A 25,603-nucleotide genomic window follows, 5' to 3' on the forward strand; every position below is an offset into this window, starting at 1 on the left:
ACACACCCCTTCCCTGCTTACAGATCGGGGAAGTGAGCATCACAACAGTAAGCGAACTCACACCGAGCAGTCACACCTGAGACAGAGACGGACGACTCCGACCCAAACAAGAAGGGCCACGTGTTGGAAGAGAACAGAGAGAGGCCGATGGGCATCCATACTGCTCGAAAATTCCTTGATGCAACTTATGCGAGCTTCGTGGAATTCCCACGTGGAATCAGTTAAGGCCCCTTCTTGTCTAAATGGAAACAGACCAGGCTTGCTGTCTGCAAGGCAACATGTACAAAAAGCCCGGGAGCTTGACTCCCTGCATGCGGAGCACCGCTCAGCCGACCCCGAACCACTGAACCTTGGGCAAGTTTCTCAGCTCCATCTGTAAAATAGAGATAATCCCACGGACTTAGTGGAGTTTTCAGAGAAAAAAACATTTTAATGAGATAATGCATGCGACAGGGTGTCTGGAGGATGCTGAAGGATCGGTAAATGATGGCTAGTATTCTGAGCTTTGAAAGATGCTAAAAAATCAGATGGACAGAAAGAAACCTCTGGAGCGAGCCTCTGTGCTGTGTATGCTCTGCCACGTTCTGTGAAGGTCACGGGGAAAGAGAAAGCACGCATCCTGCCATGGGGAGCCTCTGGTCTCATTTGGAAGATAAGGCAATAAACACGTGACGAGACATACAATAAACAACCTCGGGAAACTGCACCAGGCAGGATGGAAGCGATCAACAGGTCTGAGCAGAGTAGCTGACTGCAGGGCACTGTGCCAGAGATTTCCCGTACATTCTCTCGTTTAACCTCCACGAACACCTGGAGCGCTAAGGAATTTGCTGTTTTGGGGGTGAGGAACGAGCCAAAAGAGAGAGCAAACACTGTGGGTCTAGAGAAGAGATTCAGCACCACCAACAGGGTGGTCTAGGAAAGCTTCCCGGAGGAGGCAGCACAGGCTGCCAGAAAGCAGGGAGGCTGACTGGATAGAGAAGATCCACGACATTCGGCCAGGTCAGAGGACTGGTAGGAACACTAAAATAGACACCAAGTCTGAAAATGGGTTTTGTTTTTGTTGTTATTTTTTAAAGATTTTTTATTCATTTGAGAGAGAGAGAGACAGTGTGAACCAGAGGACGGCCGGGGTGGGAGGGGGTAGAGAGAGAGGGAGAAGCAGACTCCCTGCTAAGCAGGGAGCTGGATACAGGGCTGGATCCCACATCCACAGGTTCATGACCTGAGCTGAAGGCAGAGGCTTATCCGACTGAGCTACCCAGGAGCTCCTGAAAATGGTTTCTTTAAAGGCCCCTCTCCTAGCCACTACAAGCTAGGTCAGGGGAAAGGAAAAAAAAAAAAGAAAGAAAGAAAAGAAAAGCCTGAATGCTATTTATATCTCTTCAGACTACTAGGTTAACCTAAAAATTCTGAATGATGTATCTGCTAGGTCAAGATCAACAACGCTTAACTGAAGCTCCTCTGGGGACTTTACTCAGATTCTCTTCTTTGCACTGTTTCAGCCCTCCCCCCCAACCAAGAAAAAAACAGGTAGATTACACAGAAATATGCTAAGAGAACTTATACAATGTTGCCATCCAAGAGAAAAACCAGAGCATGAAATATACAAGGACTCCACCCCTTCCACTTATTACAAGAAATGAGAATCTCAATGAATTTGCAAGAGAACACTTTATGATCTTTTTTTCTCCTTTGCATTTTGTGTGTGTGTGTGCATTTTTCAAGTTTTCTACATGGAAAACACTTTTTTAAAAACCATGATTCTATGAGAATTCTTAATATCCCAAATAGCCCACTGTAAGCAAGGACAGCCCTTCAGTCAAGCCCTTGTGAGTGCATTCCTGTGCCGGCGCGTGGAAAGCAGGGCAGGACAAGAGGCAGGCTGACCCCACGGCGAGACAGGCGTTTCATAAGCTGTCCAGGCAGTTCAGGACAAATGCTCTCAGAACCCCAGGCCTCCTCCCCTGGTCCCCCAACCTGAATTCCTCTCTGACCCGGGCGCATAGGAAGTGCCCTGCCCCAACCTCGACCTCGGAGGAATTGGCTGTGCCCGCTCCCAACTCCCCTGAAGGAACCCCACTCTGCACATCGGGAGCTTTGATGGGAATAGAGGAGAATGACCTCTCAGCGACTGCCAAGGGGAACCTCCCTACCTCTGCAAACACCCCTAGAAACCCTTCCTGACCCCCCAGTGTCACCCATCAGAGCCCCAACTCCCTGGCCAACATCTGAAGCCCCCACCCCGCCTTTCCAGCCTTAGCTCCCACCACTCTCCTTTGCTGGATCAACAGAACCGATCCTATGATGCCGTCCCCCAACTCAGTATCAGCCTTTGCTCAAGATGCTTTCTCTGCTAGAGAGCGCCCTCCAAGCCTCCTTCTCCAACCCTACCCATCCGCGCAAGCCCTGCTCAGTGGCCACTGCTTCCTGAGTCTGAGTTCTTCCTTCCTTCCGAAGGTGCTCCTCCTCACTCCTCCCCGGCTGAGGGCAGCACAGCCTAACAGCACACCAGTTCCAGAGCCACAGTGCTGGATTCCGCTCCAGCTCCCTCCCTGCTACCTGTGTGACCCGCTCTCTTTGCCTCAGGGTCCTCATCTGCAAAATGGAGATCACACAGTACCTGACTCACGGTTTTCTGGTGGGGATTAAAGGCTGCAGGATCTAGAAAGCACCTACCTCAGTCTCTCGCACACAGAAACCTTTAGCTACTATTACTGTTACTGTTGGAGGTAATAAGCCCTACGGTCCTCCACTCTCTTACTTCATTCATCTGTCCAATCTAATGCCTCCACTTGTCATCGTATCTGATTTACGTACCTGCTTTAGCTCCCTTACTAAACTGAGCGTCCCCAGAAATGCTCTGCTTGATATATATATATAGAAGGCGACAGAGCCTCTAAAGGACCGATTTCTTATAACCCCACTTACAGTCTGTCCGTAAGAGAACCCATATTTGCGGGTGGCTCAGTGGATTAAGCCTCTCTGCCTCCGGCTCAGGTCATGATCTCAGGGTCCTGGGATCGAGCCCCGCATTGGGCTTTCTGCTCAGCAGGGAGACTACTTCCCCCCTCTCTCTGCCTGCCTCTCTGCCTACTTGTGATCTCTTTGTCAAATAAATAAATAAAACCTTTTAAAATAAAAAAGAAAACCCATATTTACTGTTTGAGGAAAGGTAAAGAAGAGAGCAGAACTTTTCCATCTGGAGCTATCCCTCTCCAAGTGTGGTCCCTGGACCAGGAGCAGCAGCGGCAGCGGCAGCAACATCACTCGGGACTTAGAAATGCAGAATGCTAGGCCCCAGCCTATATCTCCTGAATCAGAAACTCTGAAAAGTAGGGCCCAGGAACCCATTCCAACAAGCCCTTCGGGTGATTCTGCTGACCCTGAACCATGAGGTCGGCAGAGCAAGAAGCAACATGGCAGTGCAAGAGAAGCGCGGGCCCCCGAGCAGATTCCAGGCTTAACCTGGGCACAAAACCTTACACCGGTCTCCTAACTTCTCAGACCCTCAGCCTCCTTCGAAGCCATACAGGCAGACAGTAACACGCAGATAATTAAATAGTGTGAGGATTGCATGAGATCCCGTGGACAGAATTTGTATACAGTAGGTGCTTAATAATTTTAAGCTCCTTTCAGTTGTCTTCCTGTGTATGGACAGGGCTGCAAACAAAAAATAAAAGGACCTATGTGAAAGGGCTTGGCCACCTGCCAAGTGCAATAGGGATCCGAGGGACAACTAATTATTCTTGGAACAAACAGCCTAGCTCTGGACACCTAACATTCCCAGGGCAGGAGGAGGCTGTTTCTGTCCAGTCTACAAGCACAAACTCTGCGACAGAGTATCGACTTCGCACCTGCTCTGGAAAGCTGAGCCATGAAGAGAACAGCCGTCCTCCCTTAACCCCCTCACCCGCACAGCATTCCCATTTCCCATCCGAATGAATGAACTACACCCTAGTGTTTCCATTTAAATGGATCCAAACTTTACTCTTGGAAAAAGGATCATCTGAAAGCATTTTCCAGCCAATACAAAGAACGGGTGGTCACCACTTGCACGCACCATAGACCTGATCTGGGGAAACCCTAGTATGTGATATCCAACACCCCCCTCCCTTGGTCGTGGAGGCTTTAGATTAAGACAGGAACCTTTTGAAATCTGTTTCAGAAGAGAAACTCCAGAAACAAAAGTACGTAGTTTTTCCTCCTCCACACTTCCTAGCCTCTCATACTACTGCTTGTTCTGCTCTAAGTCATCCATTCGCCTCGGGAACCACCTTCCAGGAGGACAGTGAGGACGGCTACAAGAATACACAGGGAACTATGTCAGACTGTGGGCTTAGCTGCCTGTTCAACCAAAGAGCCCCCAGGGAGAATGTCCATGTGAGGCCCCAAGCATGACACAGTAATAATTACCCTACCCCTTTCCAACCTGGGCCCAGCAGAATGGTTCCCACAAAGCAGGTGAGAAAAGGGCCGTTCTGCCATGAACGAGGCATTGACCGGAGAACACACCATCAACCTTCATAAACACATCCGTGCAGCGGGTTTCAAGTAGCATGCTCTCGGACACTCCCAAGAGATCCAGAAATTTCTCAGGAAGGAGGTGAGAACTCCAGATGTACACACTGACACCAAGCTCAACAAAGCTGTCTGGGCCAGAGGAATAAGGAAAATCCTATACCGTAAGCGTGTGCAGCTGTCCGGAACCCATAACGAAGATGAAGAGTCACCCAACAAGCTCTTGGGTGCAAGCCCCACGCAGCCGTTGAGAGGTATTGTTTTACAGGTGGGTAAAACGAGGGCCGGAGAAGCTAAAAGCTGAAAGTCAGCTGAGCAATGTCATCTTTGATGACATCTTTGTTTTTTTAATATTTTATTTGACAGAGATCACAACTAGGCAGAGAGGCAGGCAGAGAGAGAGGAGGAAGCAGGCTCCCTGCAGAGCAGAGAGCCCGACGTGGGGCTCTATCCCAGGACCCTGAGATCATGACCTGAGCCGAAGGCAGAGGCTTTAAGCCAGAGCCACCCGGGCGCCCCTTGATGGCATCTTTTGATATCCCAGGCCCAAACCTAGCTTGCCACTGTCCCCCACCACAACCTCTGTTCCACTCAGACTGGTAACACGGATGTGCCCACACCCCCCTCCAGGCACGGGGTGTCCTTCTCTCTGCCTGTGGAATTCCCAGGCACCCTTGTGAATAGCCCCTAGACTTGAAGCCAGTCCCCTCTCCCCAGCTCTTCTGGAATCTCCTGGACTCCTAAGAGCACTGACAATCTCCACTCCTCCCCTGAGCACTCAACTAGGTGGCAGTCCAAGCACCGCTGCTCTCCCTTTCCGCAGCAGAAATCCCCCGAGGCCCAGGACAGCCACAAAACCCCCGCTCTCCCTTCTCCCAGCTGAGCAGCAGCTTCCCTGCTCTGTGCCTCAGCTTTCCCATCTCTTAAGTGGGAAGGACAACACTGATTGCACAGAGCGGCCGGAGAGGCAAGTATTAGCTGCAGACCCGCTCTGCACGAGCCGCAGGTGCTGTTCTGGCTCATCAGCTTCGCTTTGTTCCTGTCTCCCTTCTCTCCGGCCAACCACCTGGCAAAACTTTTCCGAGGACACTAACAACGCTAAATGCCTCGAAAATCACGGTTACGCTTTGTCACCACGGTGCAGAATTTACATTAGACCCTCCTTCTGTCCTCTAATTTACCTGACCCGGGAAGTCGGCTGGGCCTTGTCTGTTGACCAAGGGACAGTGAGGCCGCGTCACTCTCTTCCTGGTTAAGTGTCTTGCCTGGGGCTGGTGAATGCTGGGGTCTGCTCCTTCCCAGGTCATGGGCCAGGTGTCCCCCACACCCTCTCCAGATGCCACACTCAAAACTAGCAACTCCTCCGTGGTCAACAGCGGCAGCGGCAGTTCACTGAGCCTCCGCTACGGGCCGGCCGGGTCACCTGACTGACGCTGTCCTACGCCCCCTCCGCCAACTAGGGCTCCGGAGGGTCACACAGGTTCTAGGGCCAAACAGCCAAAAGGTGGGCGCGGCAGAACTCGACCTGACCTTCCTGACAGCCGCGTCCGCTGCGCCCGCTCGCCCTGCACCCGCACCGGCACCGCACCGGCACCCGCACGTCTGTACACGCGCCAGCGTCCTTCAACGTCTTCCCAGCGCGCAGCCTTTCCTACGCGGAAGAGACAGAGAAGAACCGTCCCTGCGGGCTTCCCGGCCGCGTCCAGGCCGGCTGCGGGCCGGCACCCCGCGGGGAAACGAGGCTTTGGAGAAGACGCGCCTGAGGGAAGGAGGACCAGACCCCGAGGCACGCGGTGGTCCGTGAAGGGGGGGACGCGGCCCAGGCCCGCGCCACACCACCCGGACAGGAGCGGCTGCCGACGCCGCGCCGCCCACGGCAGGGGCCTCCGCCATCCCCCGGACCCACGGCAGGCCGGGAAGTGGGCGACCACGCCCGCGGGCGTCGGGAAACCCGCAGAGCGACTGCCCGAGCCGGCCGGGCCCCGCAGGGCCGCAGCGTCGCGCGCACGGACGTCCACAGCCCGCCCGGCCGCGGCACCCGCCGGACGAGGGCGGCCTCCTCGCTCGCCGCGGCGATTCCGGGCTGGGGCAGCCGGTGCTTCTCGGTGAGGAAACCCGGAGTGCGGCCTCCTGCGTCCGCTGCCGCAGCCTTGGCTGCCCCTCGCCCGGCACAGCGGTCCGGGGCGCCGCCGGCACTCGCAGGCACGACGGCGGCCCTGCCTCGGCCGTCCGCAGAGGCTCCAGCTTCGGGCCCACTGAACGCGCGAGCAACGTCCGCGCGCGGAGACCGGGACCCCCAGGCCTGGAGGCCGCCCCTCCCTCCGAACGCCGCGCGGACACGGCAGGCCGGAAGAGCCGCGACTCGCACACGGACACCCGGGAAGAGCCGCGCCCGCCAAGAAGTGTCCCTGCGGGGCCGCCCCCCACGCCGGTCCTCCGACGGCCTCGCCGCGCTGCAGCTCCCCCGGCACGCGGCAGCGCAGGCGGCGACCTCGGGGGGAGCCCGGACTGGGGCTGCTGGTCCGGACAAGACGACACGGACGGAGGGGACTGGGTCCGGCGCAGTGGCGGCGAGGCCGGCCGCCTGCGTGAGGCCGCGCTCGGGGCACCTGGCAGCCCGCGAGCCGCAGGCCGACCCCACCGCCGCACCACGGCCCGGATCCGGAGGGACGCGCCGAGCATCTCCGAGCCCACGCCGGGCCCCGGGAAGCCGCCTGGCACGGTGGCACCGGCGCCGCGAGCAGCCCCGGGCGGCCCGTGGGCGGAGGCCCGCGCGGCCCGTGGGGTGCCCCGGGGCCCGGCGAAGGCCCGCGCGGCTCACCCGCCCCGCCGGCCGCCGCCGTCGCCCACCCAGACGGCCCAGCCTTCGCGCGGCCTTACCGAGGCACTGCCCCACCGGGGTGCTGAACGGGTTCCCCAGGAGGAACTCCATCTTGAGCGGACAACACGGCAGCCCCCTGTCAGCCGCCCGGGTCCCCGCGGTCCCCCGTCGCGCTCCCGACCTGACTGACACTTGCCCCCGCCCCACCCTCCCGAACGCCGAACGCCCGGCCCCTGACCCCACCCCTTGCCGCATCCCCATTGGGCAGCGTCTGCCGAGCCCTTCTCCGATTGGCCCCTACGCCTCCCTCATGAAGCCCCGCCTACCCCTAGGCGCCCGATTGGACGGAGCGGCGAGCTAGGTCACAGGAATCTCCGTCAGGCGTAGCGGCACCTTCCCTGCCCCGCCTCCGAACGGGGCTCTGTGTATTCTGATTCAGCTATATTTTGGTCAATCTAGCGAGTCCTTGCTATTATTGGACAATAGGCGAGTCAATCATTCAAGTGGGGGGCGGGGAAGAGGCGGGGCTACTCATAGCCCTGCCCATAGTAAGTGCTGATTGGAGAAACGTTTGTTTTGTCTACTGCTGGTTGGTTGTAGGACTATTTCCCCACCCAAGAACGGCTATCACGTGACCGTCAACTTTCACCCAGGATGTCTACCAGGCGACTTCCCCTTAGCAACCGCCTGGCCACGCTTGGTTCCCTTAGTAACCGGGCGAAGCTTCCTCTGCGCAGAAGCAGTCGGGTGACGGGCTCTCGAGCCGGTGAGACCTTGGAGCGGGGTCGGCGGGCGGACTCGCAGGGGCACACAGACCCTCGACTTAACGCTTTCCTCCGACCTTTTTCTGCGGGAGTCGGCCCGGCCCGCCGGGTCCGTCGGATGAGCGCACCGGATCGCTGCTGGCCCGGTCGCGGCGGGCTGGACACTGGGCTCTCGGGACTCGGGATCGGAAAGAAACGCGAAGGACGCATTTCCTCGGGGAGCCCGCCCCGAAGAGGTCTTGTTTAGGGGCGCCATCGCCCGACCTCCTGGCCTCGTCCCTGTTGCCCGGCCCGCCGGCAAGTGCTGCCGAGTGTTGGACCCCCATATCCGACCCTCGGCGGCGATCCGTGTCTTTCTGCACCCGGGGCTGGGTGGGGCGCAGCTCCATTCCTCTTCTCGGCAGCTCTTGCACGACGTGGACAATTTCCTTCCCTCCGGGGCCTCAGTCTCTGGGAAAGGAGGGAATCAGGACTCTCTTCTCCAGCGGTTTCCAGACCCGACATGCAATGAAGGCATGAATGTGCCCCGCTAACTGTTGTTTTCCCGCAGCCATCCGTGCCCGCGGATTGCACCCATCAGATCCCATCGATCCCACGTTCCTGTGCCCGCGGATTGCACCCATCAGATCCCACCGATCCCACGTTCCTGTGCCCGCGGATTGCACCCATCAGATCCCACCGATCCCACGTTCCTGTGCCCGCGGATTGCACCCATCAGATCCCACCGATCCCACGTTCCTGTGCCCGCGGATTGCACCCATCAGATCCCATCGATCCCACGTTCCTGCTTCACAGGACGATTCTGGTCTCGGTTGTCCGTGAGGAGGCTGCTCCGTTGGCAGCGGCGTAGCACTGTGGGCTCCTTGCCCCGTGTCCTGCCTCTGGTCTTCCCCACCAATACTGGTGTCAGGCAAGTCAACAGGAGCCCAGGTTGGGTGGTCAAATAGGGGAAGAGCGGTCAGATCTCGGCCCTGACCCAGAACAGCTGTGAGAAACCTTGTGCACTGTGACCGTGAAAATCCACAGCGCCCTGGGTACAGCTGAGTGGTGACGGAGAAGATGGGCTCTGGAGTCATGGCCCCTGCCTCTGCCGGATGGCGTATAGACGTATTAACTTAGGCATCTTACTTAACCTTTCAACCTAGCTCCCGTTTTTTATTTTTTTTTAAAGATTTTATTTATTTATTCGACAGACAGAGATCACAAGTAGGCAGAGAAGCAGGCAGAGAGATGGGGGGAAGCAGGCTCTCCACTGAGCAGAGAACCCAACTCGGGGCTCAAGCCCAGGACCCCAGGATCATGACCTGAGCCGAAGGCAGAGGCCTTAACCCACTGAGCCACCCAGGCGCCCCTTGTGTTTTGTTTTTTTTTTAATCTGGAAACTGCAGATGATTAGTCGTACATGTAAGTGAAGTTCCCGGAGATCTCTCTCAGCCACATCTTACCACCACCCTGCTCACGGCTCTTGCCGATCTCCGTACGACAGCCAGAGTGAGCCTCTTAAAACCAAAAGCTGACGATATCCCTGCTCTCATTAAGCCCCAGGAGCTTCCCAGGGATCCTAGAATAATAAACTCCCATAGGTCCCTCCAACCTTGCTTCAATTCAGCCGGAATGGAATATGGCTTGTTCTCTCCCACCCACAGGCCCTCGCTGTGCCGGTCCCACTTCCTCTTTTCCTACTCCTCCTTCAGATCCCGCCCTGTCTCCCCTGGCCAGGCCAGGTGCCCCTAATGTATGCTGTCCTCGTTCCCGACATCTACAAACTTGTCACGGTTTGTAATTAAATATTTGTATGATGATCTGATTCACGTCTGAAACAAGAGGGAAGGAGATCTGTTTTATTCACGGCATGTAGTCGCTATTCATGACACGTGTGTGGGCTGAGTAAATGATCTTAAACAAATGTAGGAGGGAGGACTTACCCATTTTTACAGACGGGAAATCAGAGGCTTACGCAGGTGAGGTTAGTTGCCAAAAGATGCACGCCCAGGTTCCAGATCCTGCCCTCGTGTGCTTCACAGAGAGTGTGCCTCACAACCCTTCCACACTGAGTAGTGACTGTGGGCTTGACGGGAAAGCAAGCCTGATCCGTCCCAGGTGCCAGACCTAGATGAAGTGGGAGTGATGAGAAGTCAGTTACGGTTCTGAAATCAGAATTAAGAAGCATTTCCCAAAGTACAGCACTTTTCTTTGAGAAAGCACGAACTTTTCACAGGTAGCATCTGCCAAACACTGCGCGTGAAAATTTCCCCAAAGGCAAGTTGGTGTCAGGTTATGGGAAATCTTAGAAATCTTAGAAAAAAGCAGCGGGGAGATGGAAAGAGGGGGAGGACTGGAAACGTCTTTGGGAGTTGACTCACTCACTCTAAGGATTTGGAGTCAGCGTGGAGAGACCGGAGAGAGCGGGAAGACGGCAGATGCGGGTGGAGAAGCAGCAGGCGGTGGTCGAGCTCGGGCGGGGGCGTGGGGCTCCTTGGGCACTTGGGGGCAGAAGGAGAGGACACATGACAGTTAAATGCATAGGGACCTTTGATCACAGACAGCCCAGAAATGGCAGGACTCAGCCTGCCATTTACATAAGCTGCATCCAAGTGGGTGATGGGGAGGGCAGGGGAGGGCAGGGGCAGTCTCGAAGACCAGCTGGCAGGATTGCCAAGCCCACCCCCGTGTGCGGTGGACACCATCACCCCAACACCAGGACTCTCTCCACCAGCGCTCGTTAGAGTAATGCAGGGGCTGCCCAGCAACGAGAAAGAGGCCTGGGTGTCAGGACCAAGAGGGCAAAGGTAGATGGTGAAGCCAGCAGGGAGGTGAGAAACAGGGATGGGAAGAAGAAGGGAGGACTGAGTTTCCAGAAGGTTCAAGAGGCAGAATCTGGGAGCTACCCATAGAGTGCGCCTTCCCAGAAGGGTCCAACCAAATTCTGGATGTTCTTACTCTTAGGTTGGTAAGGATGAGAATGAGGTCACAGTGCCCAGGCTTCCCAGGGCTGTGGCTCTGTCCAGCCAGGAACAGCAGCCCAAGGGCAGCCTGTGACTGCCCAACTCCACAGATCCCCCATTTGCCTGCAGGGTTTCAGCCAGATCCTTTGGCCCATTAGCGGCAGAAAGCTACTGGACTCAGTTTAAGTAAAATCAGAGTTAACATGAGAAGTCAGGAGACTCTCACAGGGCCTGGAATTAGGATCATTAGGGGCAGGAAAGCCAGCAAAGACTGTGTCGGTCTTTTGGCCCTTTGGTCTTACTTTCTGGTTCCTAGATTCCTACCTCTGTTTCTCTCTGTCCATCTGCCTCCTCCTCCTCTTGTTCTCTCTGCTTAACACACGTCTGGCCAGCCGGCGACCCCCCAGACCCCCCGCGCCCCAGCCCACACGGCCAGCTCTGATGGCACTTTCTTCCTGCTGCCCCAAGTTCACATTTCTAAGGGGAAGAATGGGAACAGCCAGCTTGGGTCAGTGTCTGCTGGCCTCCACACAGTGGGCAGCTTCTGGGGAGATGGGGGAGTCTCAGAAGGGGAGCAGCTCTGCCTGGCAGGGGCTTCCAAGCATCCTGGTCAGCATTTGGTGGCAAGACACAGAACAAGGCTGGCTGAGGATAGCCAGAGGCCGAAGATGGCCCCGACCACAAGGGCAGCCAAGCTCCAGGGTCTAAAGAGACCACCGTGGGCACCAGTCTGCTGGGTGGGGTAGGGTCACAGCCACGGTTGTAAGACCGAGGGGTGTGCCCCTGCAGGTGGGTGGCAGGCAGGACAGGGCAGATGGTTGCCGGAAAAGGCCTGGAGCAGCCTTGCTGCAAAAGTACTGGTCCTGGGGACGCCTGGGTGGCTCAGTTGGTTGGGCGGCTGCCTTCGGCTCAGGTCATGATCCCGGCGTCCTGGGATCGAGTCCCACATCGGGCTCCGTGCTCGGCAGGGAGCCTGCTTCTCTCTCTGTCTCTGTCTGCCACTCCGTCTGCCTGTGCTCGCTCTTGCTCTCTCTCTCTGACAAATAAATAAATAAAAATCTTTAAAAAAAAAAAAAAAAAAGTACTGGTCCTGGCTGGAGCGGGACGAGGAGCGGGACTGGGCCACCGCGAACCCTCCGTGACCGTCACCGTGCTCCCCAGTGCCTTAAAGAGACCCCAGCCAGACCCTGTCCTCAAAGGGAGAAGCAGACCGTGGAAGAGGAACGTGATGTCTTTTAGGGAAAATGCAGCGGCCGTACGACGCCGTGGAGCCGAGAGTGATGGACGAGGACATGCTCAAGCTGGCTGTGGGGGAACAAGGCCCGCAGGAGGAGGCCGGGCAGCTGGCCAGGCAGGAGGGCATCCTGTTCAAGGATGTCGTGTCGCTGCGGCTGGACTTCCAGAGTGCGTATCCGGGGCTGGGGTGGGGGCACCAGGCAGCCCAGCATCCCGCCCCGGGCTTCTCTGCCCTGGAATTCCACGCAGAGTCTGCGATCCCAGGACCCCTTTCGGCATTCTGGCCTGCCTGGGTGAGAAGGTGCAGGGGTGGCCCAGAGTGTTTTAAAGCTTAATACGGCATGTTGTTAGCATTTGCCTATCCCCAACACCCCCGATTCTGAATAACAGGACAAGAGGTCAAATTCCCCCACTCCACATCTAAGTGAACCCGAAGGCCATAGCTGTTTCCATCAGGCTGTCTCTAACGGGAAGGTTAGAGTCCATGTCTCAAGCACTGGTTGGAAGAAGAAGGGGCAACAGGTGCACGGCTCCTGGCTCACTCAAGGAGGCCAGTCAGGACAGAGGGGGTGCGGGATGGAGCAAGAAAGGAAGCCAGGGGCCTGCATGGCTTGGGCAGGTGGGTCCCAACGGAGTCCCCCGCTGGGTTGGCTGGTAGGTGACAAGGGACACAGGAGTCTGGGGAAGACCGTGGGGACTGCCAGTGGGCAAGGCAAGCCCGGCCATGGCCCAAGCCTCGCGAAACCCACAGGCCTCCCCAGAGCGTGGCCTCCATGGCGGACCACCCAGAGCAGGGAGGGACCTTGGGCCTCAGCGACCTCAGTGGTCAGGGAGGGCTAAAGGGATTGCAGAAGGGCTGTCTCCAGAGAGCCGTTAGCGCCTTTGGTTTACCCCCTCCCCTGTCTAAGGTTCATTCCACCGGTATTTACCAAATGCCTGTTACACTCCAGGTGCTGTTCTAGGCACTAGGGATTCAGCAGTGAACGAAAAGGACAAAAACCCTGTCCTCATGGAACTGACATTCAGGTGATGGGAGAAATAAAGAGGGAAAATAATAGCATATGCTAAAAATACATGTTATAGAGGAAAATCAAGGAAAGAAGAAAAGGGTGTTTCTTTGAGTGTTTTATTTTTTTAGTTTTTATTTTTATTGAGTGCCGTGTTTTATTGAGTGTTCAAAGGCCTCGTCGAGAAGGTGAGAACTCAGCAAAGGCTAGAAGGAAGTGAGGGAAAGAGCCACTCAGAGATCCGGGGAAAGCATTCCAGGCAGAGAAAGCAGCCAGGGCAAAGGCCCTGAGGCAGGCAGGCCCATATGGAGACCAGTCAGAGAGGTGGTGGGGTCAGCTAGCATCAGCCTTAGGGGTCAAGAGATGGTGTTTGGCTTTTATGGTGAGTGAGATGAGAGCCCTGGGAGGGTCCTGAGTGGAGAAGGGCCAGGATGGGACTTGGGTTTCCCTATGATCCCACTGACTGCAGGAGAGTAGAGTGGAGGGCCTCAGGGCTGGATCCGGGAGACTAGTGAGACAGTTATGATCAGGGAATAATGACGGTGGCTGAGACCAAGCCAGCAACAGTGGAGGCAGATCCCGCGTCTGTGTTGAAGATTAAACGGACACGTTGGGCAGTCCTGGCGTGCTGGTACCTCACTTAGCGCTCTCAGATACCCCCCGGGCTTTGTCGTGATGTTGTGGCTTTTCCATGAGAATTGCTGATGCCCTGGGAAAAGCTAGCACCTAGGCGTGCAAGGCAGAGCACCCAGATTATGGGAGCCGTGGGAAGTCAGCCACAGCCGAGAGCTGTCAGTCTGCGACCGGGACCGAAGGGTTCCTGGAAAATCCAGACCAGGATGGGAGGTATCTGAGAGCTTGGGTGGAGATGGTGGCTGGCATCCTTCTGGGAAATCTGACCTCAGAGAGCTGGGAGCAGACTCCAGTCTCGCTTGGCCCCGGGAACCTGGCAGACACAGGGCCCTGGGTCAGAGTAATGCTGTCCACCCATCCCCACCGAGACTCGGCTTGGGCAGGGCAGCCAGGGGTGTCGCCCGGCCTCCCCCACGACCTCACAACGCCGTGGTTGAACCCTGCCCCTCTGAGTGAATATTGAAACCACTGCCCCACATGTGTGGTTAGTAAATGTACTTTTTTCTTTGACCCCTTTCACTTCTGTGTTATTTCAGTGCTTTTCATAAGCATATTCTAATTTTTTAAGTTTTAGAAATCATTGTACAGAGGCAAATAGGGAAAAAAGGGGACAGATAAACAATGGGGCTGTTAAGGCTTCTGGAAAAAACTGGGGATAAGTTTAGGCATCCCGAAGTTTACGTTCCGCAGTGTTTGTACTTAGGCCTAATTCAGAAGGCCTCCGGCTGTCAGTAACAGAAGCCGAACTCGGCCTGGCTTGGGAGCAAAAGGCATGAGTTGGCCGTGTCCCTCTGAAGCTGGTCTTCAGGGACCAGAGGTCACAGGTGTTTCAGTGACATCAGGAACCCACCTGTCTGCAGTATGGGTGATTTCTCCCTTCCCCGTGTAGGGACATTTCGGGTCCCCATCTTTCTGCCTCTCGTGTGCCTCATAGGTCTTTCTTTGGGCAACACACACGAGCGTGTCTTTACGGATTCCAAATAGAGAAGTTTTGCAGGATCAAAGGGCACGGATGTTAAACACTTCGGGAAACTTGGCCAAACCGCCCTTCAAAGTGGCTGAACTAGTCGGCTGACTCCCTCACCAACAGCGCACCAGGCACAGCGCGGGGCAGAGGCGGTCACCCCGCGGCCGCGATCCTGTTCGTCACACCGTGCGAGGCAGGGCACCGTCTGTGTCTCCAGGTGTAGAGTCTTCCGGGCAACCCCCCAGCTGGGCATTAGAGGCAGCACGACGGAGTCCCATGGCCCGGGCAGGTCCATCCCACCTTCCCAAGGACCCCGCTACACCTCCCCCTACCCGCTAGGCCTTTAGGTCCTCAGCGGTAACCCTGACCACTGGCCTCTGTGCACGAAGAGAGACCCCTGGGGCTCCGCAGGGTCGTGTGGTTAGCGTTGGCCTTAGCATTAGCAGTGCGGGTAGGCTGGCTCTGACCTCTGCCCCGACCTCTGCCCTCCGGAGGCCGGAAACAGCCACGGCTCCTCCACTCGTTTCAGACATCCTCCGCATAGACAGCCTCTGGCGGTTTGAGAACTTGAGGAAGCTGCAGCTGGACAACAACATCATCGAGAAGATCGAGGGCCTGGAGCATCTCGTACACCTGGTCTGGCTGGGTAAGGGCCCCTCCTGCCCGTGTCCGAGCTAATCCTAGGTGACCGCCCCGCCAAGGTGACTGCCTCACCAGTGATTTTCCTCTGGCCGCCCAGCTTCGGCCGGGGGACGGTAGGGTCCGTCTACTGGGAACAAGGAAGCCGCTCTTTAAAAGCCTGGGGCCTTGGCTGGGCAGAGCCAGCAAAGATGTGCTTGGACACGCAAGCCAGAATATTCTGACCCACCATCCCAACTGGGAGAGGGTCAGGGGAGCAGCCTTGGACTCCCCTAGTTATTCTAGACTCAGTGGACCCCGGCAGCCAGGGTGCCCAGAGCAAACCAGAAACAATCATCACAGCTGCTAGTGCACTTGGGGCACTTACCACCTGCTAAGCATGGCCCGTTAATCCATACAGCATCCCCAAGGCAGAGATGAGCCAACCGAGGTCACTGGGACAAGTGGGGGCCTCAGGCTCCCAGCCGAACTGCTGAGCTCTCTCAGGCTGTCTGGAGCTCGGGCCCACATGGCTAACACCTCACGCGGGGGTTGTTTTGTTTAAAGATTTTATTTACTTATTTGACAGACAGAGATCACAAGTAGGCAGAGAGGCAGGCAGAGAGAGGGAGAAGCAGGCTCCCCGCGGAGCAGAAAGCCCGAAGCGGGGCTCGATCCCAGGACCCTGAGACATAAGCAGAGGCTTAACCCACTGAGCCACCCAGGCGCCCTGGCCTCCCGGGGTTTTGATGGACGAGGAGGGGGCTCATCGGGGAGCTCTTCACGCTGTGGCTGATGTTGCCCTCGAGCGATCCTACTAGGGGCTGTTACAATCCCGATGTGCGGAAGAGGAGGTGAGGCTCCACGAGGCCGAGACACTTGCCCTCCAGCAGAGGGGGCGTGCAAGCCCGCGTGTGCCTGACCCCAGAGCCCGCGCTCCCTCCATCCGGTCAGGCTGCTCCCCATCATGGGCAACTCCGGCTTTGCCCAAAGACTCTCAGCTACGGTGGTTTTGACAGTCCCCGACCCACAGCAGCCCCACAGACAGGATCACGTTGTCCCATTCGCAGCCGTGGACACTGGGAGGCTACAGGCAGCAGAGGCGGCCCACAGCCGGGTCTTTTGCCGCAGGCGAACCCTCCTGGTACCCTAGCACCCGTCAATGCCAAGTCTGGGCGTGGCGGTCCCCCTGCACTGCCAAGAGTCCTTGTCTCTATAGGAGATGAAGGGGAGAAGGTGCTGGGTCAGTGCAGACCCTGAGCCATGCCCCCTCCGGAAGGCCTGCCAGCCTCCCGGGGTCCGAACGGCAGGCTTTTAGGCAAGAGCTTCTAGGCCCCGCTGTCTCTGACATCAAACCAGTGCCACAGGTCCCCATGAGATACTCCTGGGATACCCAGACTTCCATGGGGTGAGAGGGCAGAGGGGAAATTTCTGATAAGAGGTCAGGTTATCCTGCTCAAAGAGTCAGAAAATGGCCTTTGTCTGGCCACAGCCCCAGTCACCCAGGGACCCCATGACAACCAGGAAGGCCTGGCCCCTGGGGCGCAGGGGGGACAGGGAGATCACGTCCCCAGGGTTCGGCAGCCCCCACCTCACGCCTGCTGGTGACCCACCGCTTCGGCTGTGCCAGGGCTGAGGCTTGCTGGAACCAGCGAGCACGGGCCCTCCAAAGCTGAGTATGCACTTCTCGTCCCGAAGAGATGTTGGGACGTCGGGTTGCTAGCTTGAAATCAGCCATGATGGGGGGATTGACACCACAGAAATGGGCAAGCACCGCAATTCATGGCCTCCCTCCCCCTTTCCCCAGCCTCCTTGTTAAACACTCAACAGCACACGGCCAGGTCCCGTGCAGTGCCGAAGAACAGAACAGGCTACGGCGTGGGAACGGGAGTGGGCGGCCTTGGCTTATGGCAGATCCCAGTTCAGCGCCAGCTCTGGCCACACACCGCCTTTACAGCAGCTCCTGCTAGAGAGCGCCTAGCGTCTCCTTTGGGGCTCAGAGTTGGGGCAGTGAGGGAAAGAGAATCTCCAGCAGACTCAGCGCTGAGCGCGGAGCCTGACGCAGGGCTCGATCTACAACCCCAAGGTCGTGACCTGAGCCGAAACCATTAGTCCCACACTGAACCGACTGCTTAACTGACTGCGCCAGCCAGGCGCCCCAGGCGGCATTATCCGTAAAACACCCACAGCAGTGAGGGAAGGGGGCCCTCCCTGCAGACTCCTTCCACTCCGAGACGCACCGTTTTGGACCTGCTATTTGTCATTTCCATCGCAGAACAAGCCCAGAGCGCAGACAGGAGACTTTGCCCTTGTGCCCAGGCAGGAAGACGAGTGGCAGAACGGGCGAGGGCAGTAATAGTTTGAGACCACAGGAAAGAATCCAGGCACGGCTTCTAGAAAACCGTAAGCTGTCACACAGTGAGTCCGTGACTGGCCTGTCGGCTTGGTGCTGTCCCCCAGAGTGTGAGTAGCTCTGACGCGTTGGTTTCAAGACAGTCTACCCACTGGCCCTCACAGCCCTCTTCCCTCCAGACCTGTCCTTCAACAACATCGAGGCCATCGAGGGGCTGGACACGCTGGTGAACCTGGAGGACCTGAGCCTGTTCAACAACCGGATCGCCAAGATCGACTCCCTGGACGCCCTGGTCAAGCTGCAGGTGCTGTCCCTGGGCAACAACCAGATCGGCAACATGAGGAACGTGAGTTCTCGGCCCAGGGCTGGAGCGGCGCCCCTGCTGCTCCTCCTGGCCTCCCGGCCTGGGGCAAGGGACAGGGCTGGGCTCTCTAGAGCATCAGAGCAGCTGGGGACGGGGGAGGGGGATCTGTGGCCAGTGGAAATGTAGACTTAGCCTTCTAGATCACCCCCTTCTCCTAGAAAAGCCCAGAAATCCAGACTCTGCCACCAGACATTGGATCATGTTTAAACACCAAGTTTAACCCACACTTGGCCAGATCGCACCTCTCTGCCTCTTTCCCTGAGCCCCACACTCTTTTTTTTTTTTCAGATTTTATTTATTTATTTGACAGAGATCACAAGCAGGCAGAGAGGCAGGCAGAGAGAGAGGGGGAAGCAGGCTCCCTGCTGAGCAGAGAGCCAGACGCGGGGCTCGATCCCAGGACCCTGGGATCATGACCTGAGCTGAAGGCAGCGGCTTAACCCACTGAGCCACCCAGGCGCCCCCCACACTCTCTTTCTAAACATTTGCTGAGATGAGGATCTATTGGATATGGGGTCTTGGGCCTGAGCTCAAGGGTACGGAGATAAACAAGGGCTGGTCCCTTTGGGGGAGCCCAGCACACACCCACATAATCAAGACGCGAGATGACAAGAAGCCAGCGTCAGCCGGGGCGTTGGCGATATGGGGGAAGGCAAGGTAACCCCACTGCTCGCCCCCAGAACAGGTGAGCCGGGGCCACGTTCTCCTCCGCTCTCGGAGACCTCTGGGTCCCCGACTGGTATGTTCCCTCATACTACGTGTGTATATTCTTATGACACTTACCCCAAATGGTAATGATTTTATTTGCTCTCTAAACCGTTCCTCTTCCCTGCCCCTCGAACGTGAGCCTTGGTGCAAAGGAAGGGACGGTGTGAGCGTTGTTCCCACCGTGTCCCCAAGGCCTAACGCATGCCTGAGGCCTGGTAGGAGCTTAGTAGTGTTTGTGGAACAAACAAACACAGGACTGAGAGAAATTCCTTCCGAAACGCATGCTAGGTTTATTCTTTGGCATAGTACGGCATCTGGGCGTTCAGAAGATCCTGCCAAGGGAAACATTGGCCGCGTTGTTGACTTTCCCTGGCCTTACTAAAATAAAATACGGGAAGAATAAATGGCAGGTGGCGAGTGTCCCTCTGTCACCCCCTTCATCCAAGGTTACTAGAAACGGGGCCCCATTTATTTTAACGATCTGACCCTGGCGCACGGTTTATAAGAGAAAAGGCCTGCCCCGAGCGACCAATAGTCACCACCAGCAGCAGCATCTACAGAGCGGGTGAGAGGCCGCTCCAGGGACTTCTTTTGGAGCTCATTTCCTTTGGTCCCTCCACACCCGTGACACCCAGAACACATCCTTGTACCCATATTACAGATGAGGAAACGGAGGCTCAACTGGCCCAAGGTCCCACGGCCGGTCTCTGAACCCAGGTCTGCCGATCGGGACAGCCGTCCGGCCTGGACCCCCGAGCCTGCTCGTCGCTGTCACTCCACCCACCACTGAAGTGCTACGGCCAGGCTGCGGACGCGCGCAGAGGGCCGAGGGGAGAGGCCGCCGGTTTCTGCTTTGCGGCTGCCGGGAAAATGGGTTGCTTTCCTGCTTCTCCCCAGATCATCTACCTGCGGCGGTTCAAGGACCTGCGCTCGCTCAGCCTCTCCGGGAACCCCATCGCAGAGTCGGAGGATTACAAGATGTTCATCTGTGCCTACCTTCCTGACCTCGTGTACCTGGACTTCCGGCGCATCGACGACCACACGGCAAGTGTCTCCCTCGGGGTCTCCCAGCTCGAGCCCATGCCTAGGGGGCACTGAGGTGACGGGGAGCACCCGGGAGAGCCTAGCAGGAGCGGGGAGGAAGACCGGCCCACGGGTCTCAGGGCTGACCCTGCCCGGCCTGGTCCCCAGAGCAGAGCACAGCGCCTAGGTGAACTGGGCCACCTTCCAAGTGTGGGGCCCACTGTTTGCCAGAACCTTCTGGAAGGTCCACAGAGATGGGATGGGGTCAGAGAGCTGCCCGTCCTCAGACCATGGCTTTCTCTTGTCCCATGACAGTACCAGAACCTGAGCCTGAACTCGAATACTCTCAAGTTTGGTGTTTTGTTTTGTTTTTTCATTTAGACAATAATTTGAAAGTCAGCCTGGGGTCCAATGCTTGGAATAGGCCAGAGAGCTGTTGGGGTGTGTTTCAAAGCTCATTGTAGGACCAGGGGACAGCCTAACAGCACAGTTCCAAAGCCATTCTCTCCCCGGTCCCCAGAAGTTTCCATAAAGGGCAGACAGCTGAGTCTGGGCATTCCCATTGTGCAGCAAGGAAACAAAGGCTCCTTTCGCAATTCTGAGACTTGGCTAGAAGCATCAAGATAAAGAATAAGTCAGAGGATATCAGAGCAGAGGTCTGCAAAGCCGGGACACCTGGAACTCCCCTGTCACTTGACTGTCTGCCCTGAGGCCAGTTGCCACCAGCCCCGAGCTCCTGGCCTCTCGGTGCCGCAGGGCTTGGGCCCCAGAACAGCTGGGCCCACAGACCTAGGCCTCGCAGGGGAGGGGCCGGGACGTCCCTGGGTCTCCGGCTGGGGTGCTGGATGGCTGGCGTGCCGCTCGCCTCAGCGGGACTGTGGGAGGACAGAAGTCTAAGAGTAGCTCTTGAGGTGCCTCTCAGCTCTGTGGAGCTCTCCTGGAGGGCTCCCCCTGTGTTCATAGGCCTTCTCTGGACCTTCCAGAAGGCCCTTTTTTCATAAGCCACTTTTTTTTTTTTAAGATTTTATTTATTTATTTGACAGAGAGAGATCACAAGTAGGCAGAGAGGCAGGTAGAGAGAGAGGAGGGAGCAGGCTCCCTGCTGAGCAGAGAGTCCGATGCCGGGCTCCATCCCAATATCCTGAGATCATGACCTGAGCCGAAGGCAGCGGCCTAAACCACTGAGCCACCCAGGTGCCCCTCATAAGCCACTTTTAAGTTGAGGCCCTGGACTGTACCTGAAGGCAGGCCCTCCACTCAGTGCAGGGGAACAGAGGACTGTCCCCACGAAGCACACAGAATGGCCAGGGGCTGGGAGCTTGTGGGGTTTTGTGGGTGGGCTGGGGAGTGGGGCCGTGTTGGGGTTTTGGACTAATCCCAGCGAAGGCGGAGGCCCGTGGGGAACCCTGAGCTTTTTCAGCAGAATTCCTGATGTGGTCAGCAGTTCAGGGATCTGGTGACTGGTGTGGAGAATGAGGGCCGCAGAGATGTGGGACCGGGGAAGGGAGCAGAGAGGCAGAGGGCAGGGCTGGGGGAATGGAAAGGAGAAGAGGGGTCAGATACTAGAGAATTTTAAAAATCTAAATGTCCTTGTTAAAGTATCAATGCGTAAGAAAACAATATAAACATGCAACTCAATGAATAACATTTAAAAAAAAAAGATTTTATTCATTTGAGAGCGAGCGAGAAAGCGCAAGCACATGATGGTCGTGGGGGAGAGGCAGAGGGCGAAGCTGACTCCCTGGCGAGAAGGGGAGCCTCTGCTATGCGGGGCTCGACCCCAGGACCCTGGGATCATGGCCTGAGCCGAAGGCAGACGCTTAACCGACTGGGCCACCCCGGCGCCCCCAAGTAGCAGATCTTTAGAAGGATTTCAACTCGGCAGTACAAGCCCTTTGCAGCCAAGGCCGAGATTAAGGCACAGAACTACAATGACCCATATACTGACCTCGTGCTCAGGAGTGAGAGAGGGCGGCAGGCAGGGCCTTGCAGGCCATGGCAGGAGCATGTCATCACCCTATGCCCAAGAGGAAGGCCTACCGGGGAGCAAGGGACTGACTGACAAGGTGGGGTTTGCACCGCACAGAATGGCCCTGGCTTTTGGTTGGGGACTTTGCAGCCTATAGGTGCGCAGGGGAGGCCGGCGAGGAGGCTAAGGCAGGGGTCCTGGCCAGAGAGGATGGGGAGACGTGATCGGGAGCTAGCAGGGGACAGGCCTGGGTGCAGCCGGGGTCTGATGGGCAGGGAAGGGTCCAGAAGGTCTCCCGGGTCTCCGGCTGGGGTGCCGGATGCTTGGGGGCCCCCCACCCCGTGGGACCATGGGAGGACAGAGGTCCATCTTGGACATGGTGAGTCGGCAATGCTCTTGGGGCAGCCGGAGGAGAGAAGGCTTCAGGAGCTCCGTGTGGCTCTCAGAGGCAGGATCTGGGCTGAAGACCGGAGTGTCCTTTGAGGGCGGGACAGTCAGACATGCTTGTGCTGGTGAGGTCGCCTGGGGTGTGCAGAGGGAGCCAAGAAGGGCGAGCACTGAGCCCCAGGACCAGCAGTCCCTGGTGGCTACAGGGGGATGAGCAGGAGGGGTAGGAGGAGAGCCAAGAGGGCAGGGCACAGAGCCGGGGTCTGAGGCCCTTGTCCCCAGGCCTGTGACGTGGGTAACTCATTTGACCTCTCCCTCCCACGGTGCATCCCAGAACCAGAACACCTGCTGTGGATAGCCAGGGCCACATGTCACTGTGGCCTGTGGCCCCTGCCCCAGGACATGTCCCACAGATCCTCCGTCTGCCTGTGCTGCCTTCCCCCATCTTCCGGGTCCTTCCCTAATTTCCCTTAGACTCAGAGTACTTGGGAAAGGCCACGAAGAAGCGAGCCATTCTTGCGCGCACAGTCTTACTGGGGGCTGTCCACTCCCCACCCACGCCAGGGGGGCTGCGGGGTGGCAGAGGCCGGCGCGGCCGGGAGGGCCCGAACATGCCCCGGGAACGGTGCCGCTCCCCGGTCCCCTCAGAAGGAGCTGGCGGGGAGCAAGCACCAGTACAGCATCGACGAGCTGGAGCACCGGGAGAACCTGATTCAGGCCCGGCGGGACGATGAGCTGGCCCGGCAGGTGGAGCTGGAGAAGCACAAGGTACTCTGCGGGGGGGGCTGCCGCCTGCCTCCCTCTGCCCCGGCTCCAGGACGCTGGCCACGGCTCATGGGCCTGATGTGATGAACGTCTGCAGGGCCCAGGCCCCGGAAACCTGTCTTGACGGAGAATGTGTGCCGGGCTGCCTCTCCTCGCTCCCATGGAGCGTGTCCGTCATCCATAGGCCAGCGCCCTGTCCCCGCCTTGCTCTGCTTGCCACCTGCCCCTGGAGCCAGCTCCAGCTCGACCTGGACTCCACCTGCCTCGTCTCCTCAGTGGCGGCCCGGGCTCCGGCCTGAGGGCCTGGGGAAAGGATCTGATAGACGAGCTCCTTTTCTTAAACCCATTGGGTAGTTCCCTGGCAGCCAGGAAGGTTTGAGCCCCAGGCCCCTTCCTCCAGCCATACTGAGCCACGTGCCCCCTTCAGTTGATGCCTCAGGACCCTTGCACGTGCTAGCCTCTGGCCCAGCATGCCCTGCCTGCCCTGCCTTCCTCGACAGCTGAAGCCCCAGGGGAGCATCCCCTCCTCCACTCTCCACAGAGTGTCCAGTGACCCTGGTGCCCAGGGCGGGGCCTGGCCCACTAAGCCCTCACCAGGGCCTGTGAGATGAGTCCAAGTCCTCCGAGTCTTCTGTGTTTCTGACCATAGGCCGCGTTCGTCGAGCACCTGAACGGCTCCTTCCTGTTTGACAGCATGTACACCGAGGACGTAGAGGGCAACAAGCTGGCCTACCTGCCCGGCGTTGGCGAGCTCCTGCAGGGATATCCTTCCAAGTTCATGACCGCTGCCTCTGACAGAGCCTGGGCCCCACACCGCCAACCGGCAAGGGGCAGGTCCCCTTCTGCTCAGCCTGGGGGAAGGGCTGTCTAGATGTCAGGGGACACGCTGAGTCTCTGACTGGCACGGCACAGGGTCTGCTGCGCTCCGCAAGCCAGGCTGTCCAAGAGGGAAAATTGCGTGTATTGCGTGTCTGTGGCACTAAGCTTCGGGCCTGCATTTACTTGCTTCTGCCGTGTGTTTGCATCCCGTGCTTATAATTTCCCAGCTGCCCACTGGATGGGTCCTGCGATGAATCCCATGTTATAGTTGGGGAAGCTAGACTTGGAGAGGGAGATTTGTCCAAGGTCATGCAGTGAGAAGCTGGGGCTCAGCCCTTGGCAGTGGGGCTCAGAGCCTGCATCATTTCCCCGAGGCGGCTGGAGCCCAGAGAGTGTGACTGGCACTTGTCATCGTGGCTCCGGGCAAGATCATGGCGCCGTCCCTGGGTAGAAAGAAACTCTCTCTTGAACACCCGGCGTTTTAGAAAGGGGGGGGTAAGCAGAAGGTGGCAGACGGTCTCCCAGCTGGGCTCTGCGCACACCAGCTGGGCGAGCTGGGCTCCCATCGGGGCTGTTGAGCCTGCCTGACCTCTGACCTCAGGACTCCGCGCTGCAGGTGAGGACGCTGAGGCCCGGCGCCAGGCGAAGTGGCCGGCCGGGGAGAAGCAGCAGCAGAACCGGGCCTTGAGCCTGGATCTCTCTGCTTCGAGCCTATGGTTCCCTGACCTCAGCTCGCCTCAGCGCGCCTGCAGCAGGTGAGCATGAGGACAGGCCCCCAACAAAGCTACCCCCTAGAGAACACACCAGAAGACAGAGCTCTATACCACTCAGCTTCCCGGCGGGGGCTGGCTCCCCCTGGGCTCCTGGCCCCTCCCCAGCCCTGCGAGGTCCCCCAGGATGCCTCTCTTCTCTGTAGTTCCCCACCCCACGGCCCCTGCGTCCATTCCCGAGGCCGGTCCCATTCCTGAATCCTTCAGGCTAGAGACGGAAATGCCCCGGCATCACGGCAGACCCCGAATTTGTCAACTCCCGCCTCCGTGCCAGGAGCTACCATGACGCCCATCTTCCGCCCCGCCGCAGCCTTGCCCCCAAGACAGCCAGCCACTCTCCTTAACGGCCACTCACCTACAAGGACAAGTTCGTCATCATCTGCCTGAACATTTTCGAATATGGCCTGAAACAGCAGGAGAAGCGGAAATTGGAGCTTGACACCTTCAATGAGTGTGTCAAGGAGGCCATCCAGGAAAACCAGGAGCAGGGCAGACACAGGATTGCCAAGTTCGAGGAGAAGCACGTGCTGGTAGGCTCTGCCCCGCCCTGTCCTCTCCCTGCCTCCTGCCCCTGATACTGACCGCACCCCTGGGCCTGGCCCCACTGCTGGGGACACAGGCCGTCGACCTCTGACGACCCCATCACCCGTGGTCCTTGTCCCCATTTGCCAGCAGTCACACAGCTCCGTGGCAGAGGCAAGTTTGGCCTTCCACTGGCCCCACCAGCCATGGCTCCAGCAGCACACCAGGCTGAGCCCCAGGTGAGGGCTGTGGGCCTCCACCTAAAACACAGCTGGGGTTCAAGGTAGAGTCCTCGTTCCTGTCAGCAACGGCCTTATTGTTACCACTCCTGTTACAATGACAGTAACAATACCACTGCTCTTTTGTTCATTCATTCATTTAGCAGACATTTTCTGAGCCCCCTCCCGGTGC

The 25,603-nt window shown here is 57.7% G+C and overlaps 2 protein-coding genes across 10 annotated transcripts in view; one reads left to right on the forward strand and one right to left on the reverse strand.

Annotated features, from left to right (window-relative positions):
• The window catches only part of TOM1L2 (target of myb1 like 2 membrane trafficking protein), a 115,650-nt gene extending 108,130 nt beyond the window's left edge, over positions 1-7,520 (reverse strand). For all 7 annotated transcript variants that reach the window (XR_006815803.1, XR_006815802.1, XR_006815801.1 and 4 more), the window contains exon 1: positions 7,402-7,520. Coding sequence is in view for 1 of the 7 variants with exons in the window: in XM_045983741.1 (XP_045839697.1) it covers positions 7,402-7,453 (52 nt within the window). In the remaining 6 variants the exon portion in view is untranslated. The remainder of the gene's footprint in view (positions 1-7,401) is intronic.
• A 513-nt stretch (positions 7,521-8,033) lies between these two features.
• DRC3 (dynein regulatory complex subunit 3) overlaps positions 8,034-25,603 on the forward strand; it is a 30,601-nt gene continuing 13,031 nt past the window's right edge. For 2 of the 3 annotated variants that reach the window (XM_045983854.1, XM_045983856.1), the window contains exons 1-8: positions 8,117-9,016; positions 12,291-12,455; positions 15,424-15,540; positions 18,045-18,211; positions 19,835-19,981; positions 22,965-23,084; positions 23,731-23,843; positions 25,026-25,200. In XM_045983854.1, coding sequence (XP_045839810.1) covers positions 12,296-12,455; positions 15,424-15,540; positions 18,045-18,211; positions 19,835-19,981; positions 22,965-23,084; positions 23,731-23,843; positions 25,026-25,200 — 999 coding nt within the window. In that variant the 5' untranslated portion in view covers positions 8,117-9,016; positions 12,291-12,295. The other variant, XM_045983855.1, reaches the window with a different exon arrangement.

Source organism: Meles meles, chromosome 18 (genome assembly GCF_922984935.1).
Source record: "Meles meles chromosome 18, mMelMel3.1 paternal haplotype, whole genome shotgun sequence".
Classification (NCBI taxonomy): domain Eukaryota; kingdom Metazoa; phylum Chordata; class Mammalia; order Carnivora; family Mustelidae; genus Meles; species Meles meles.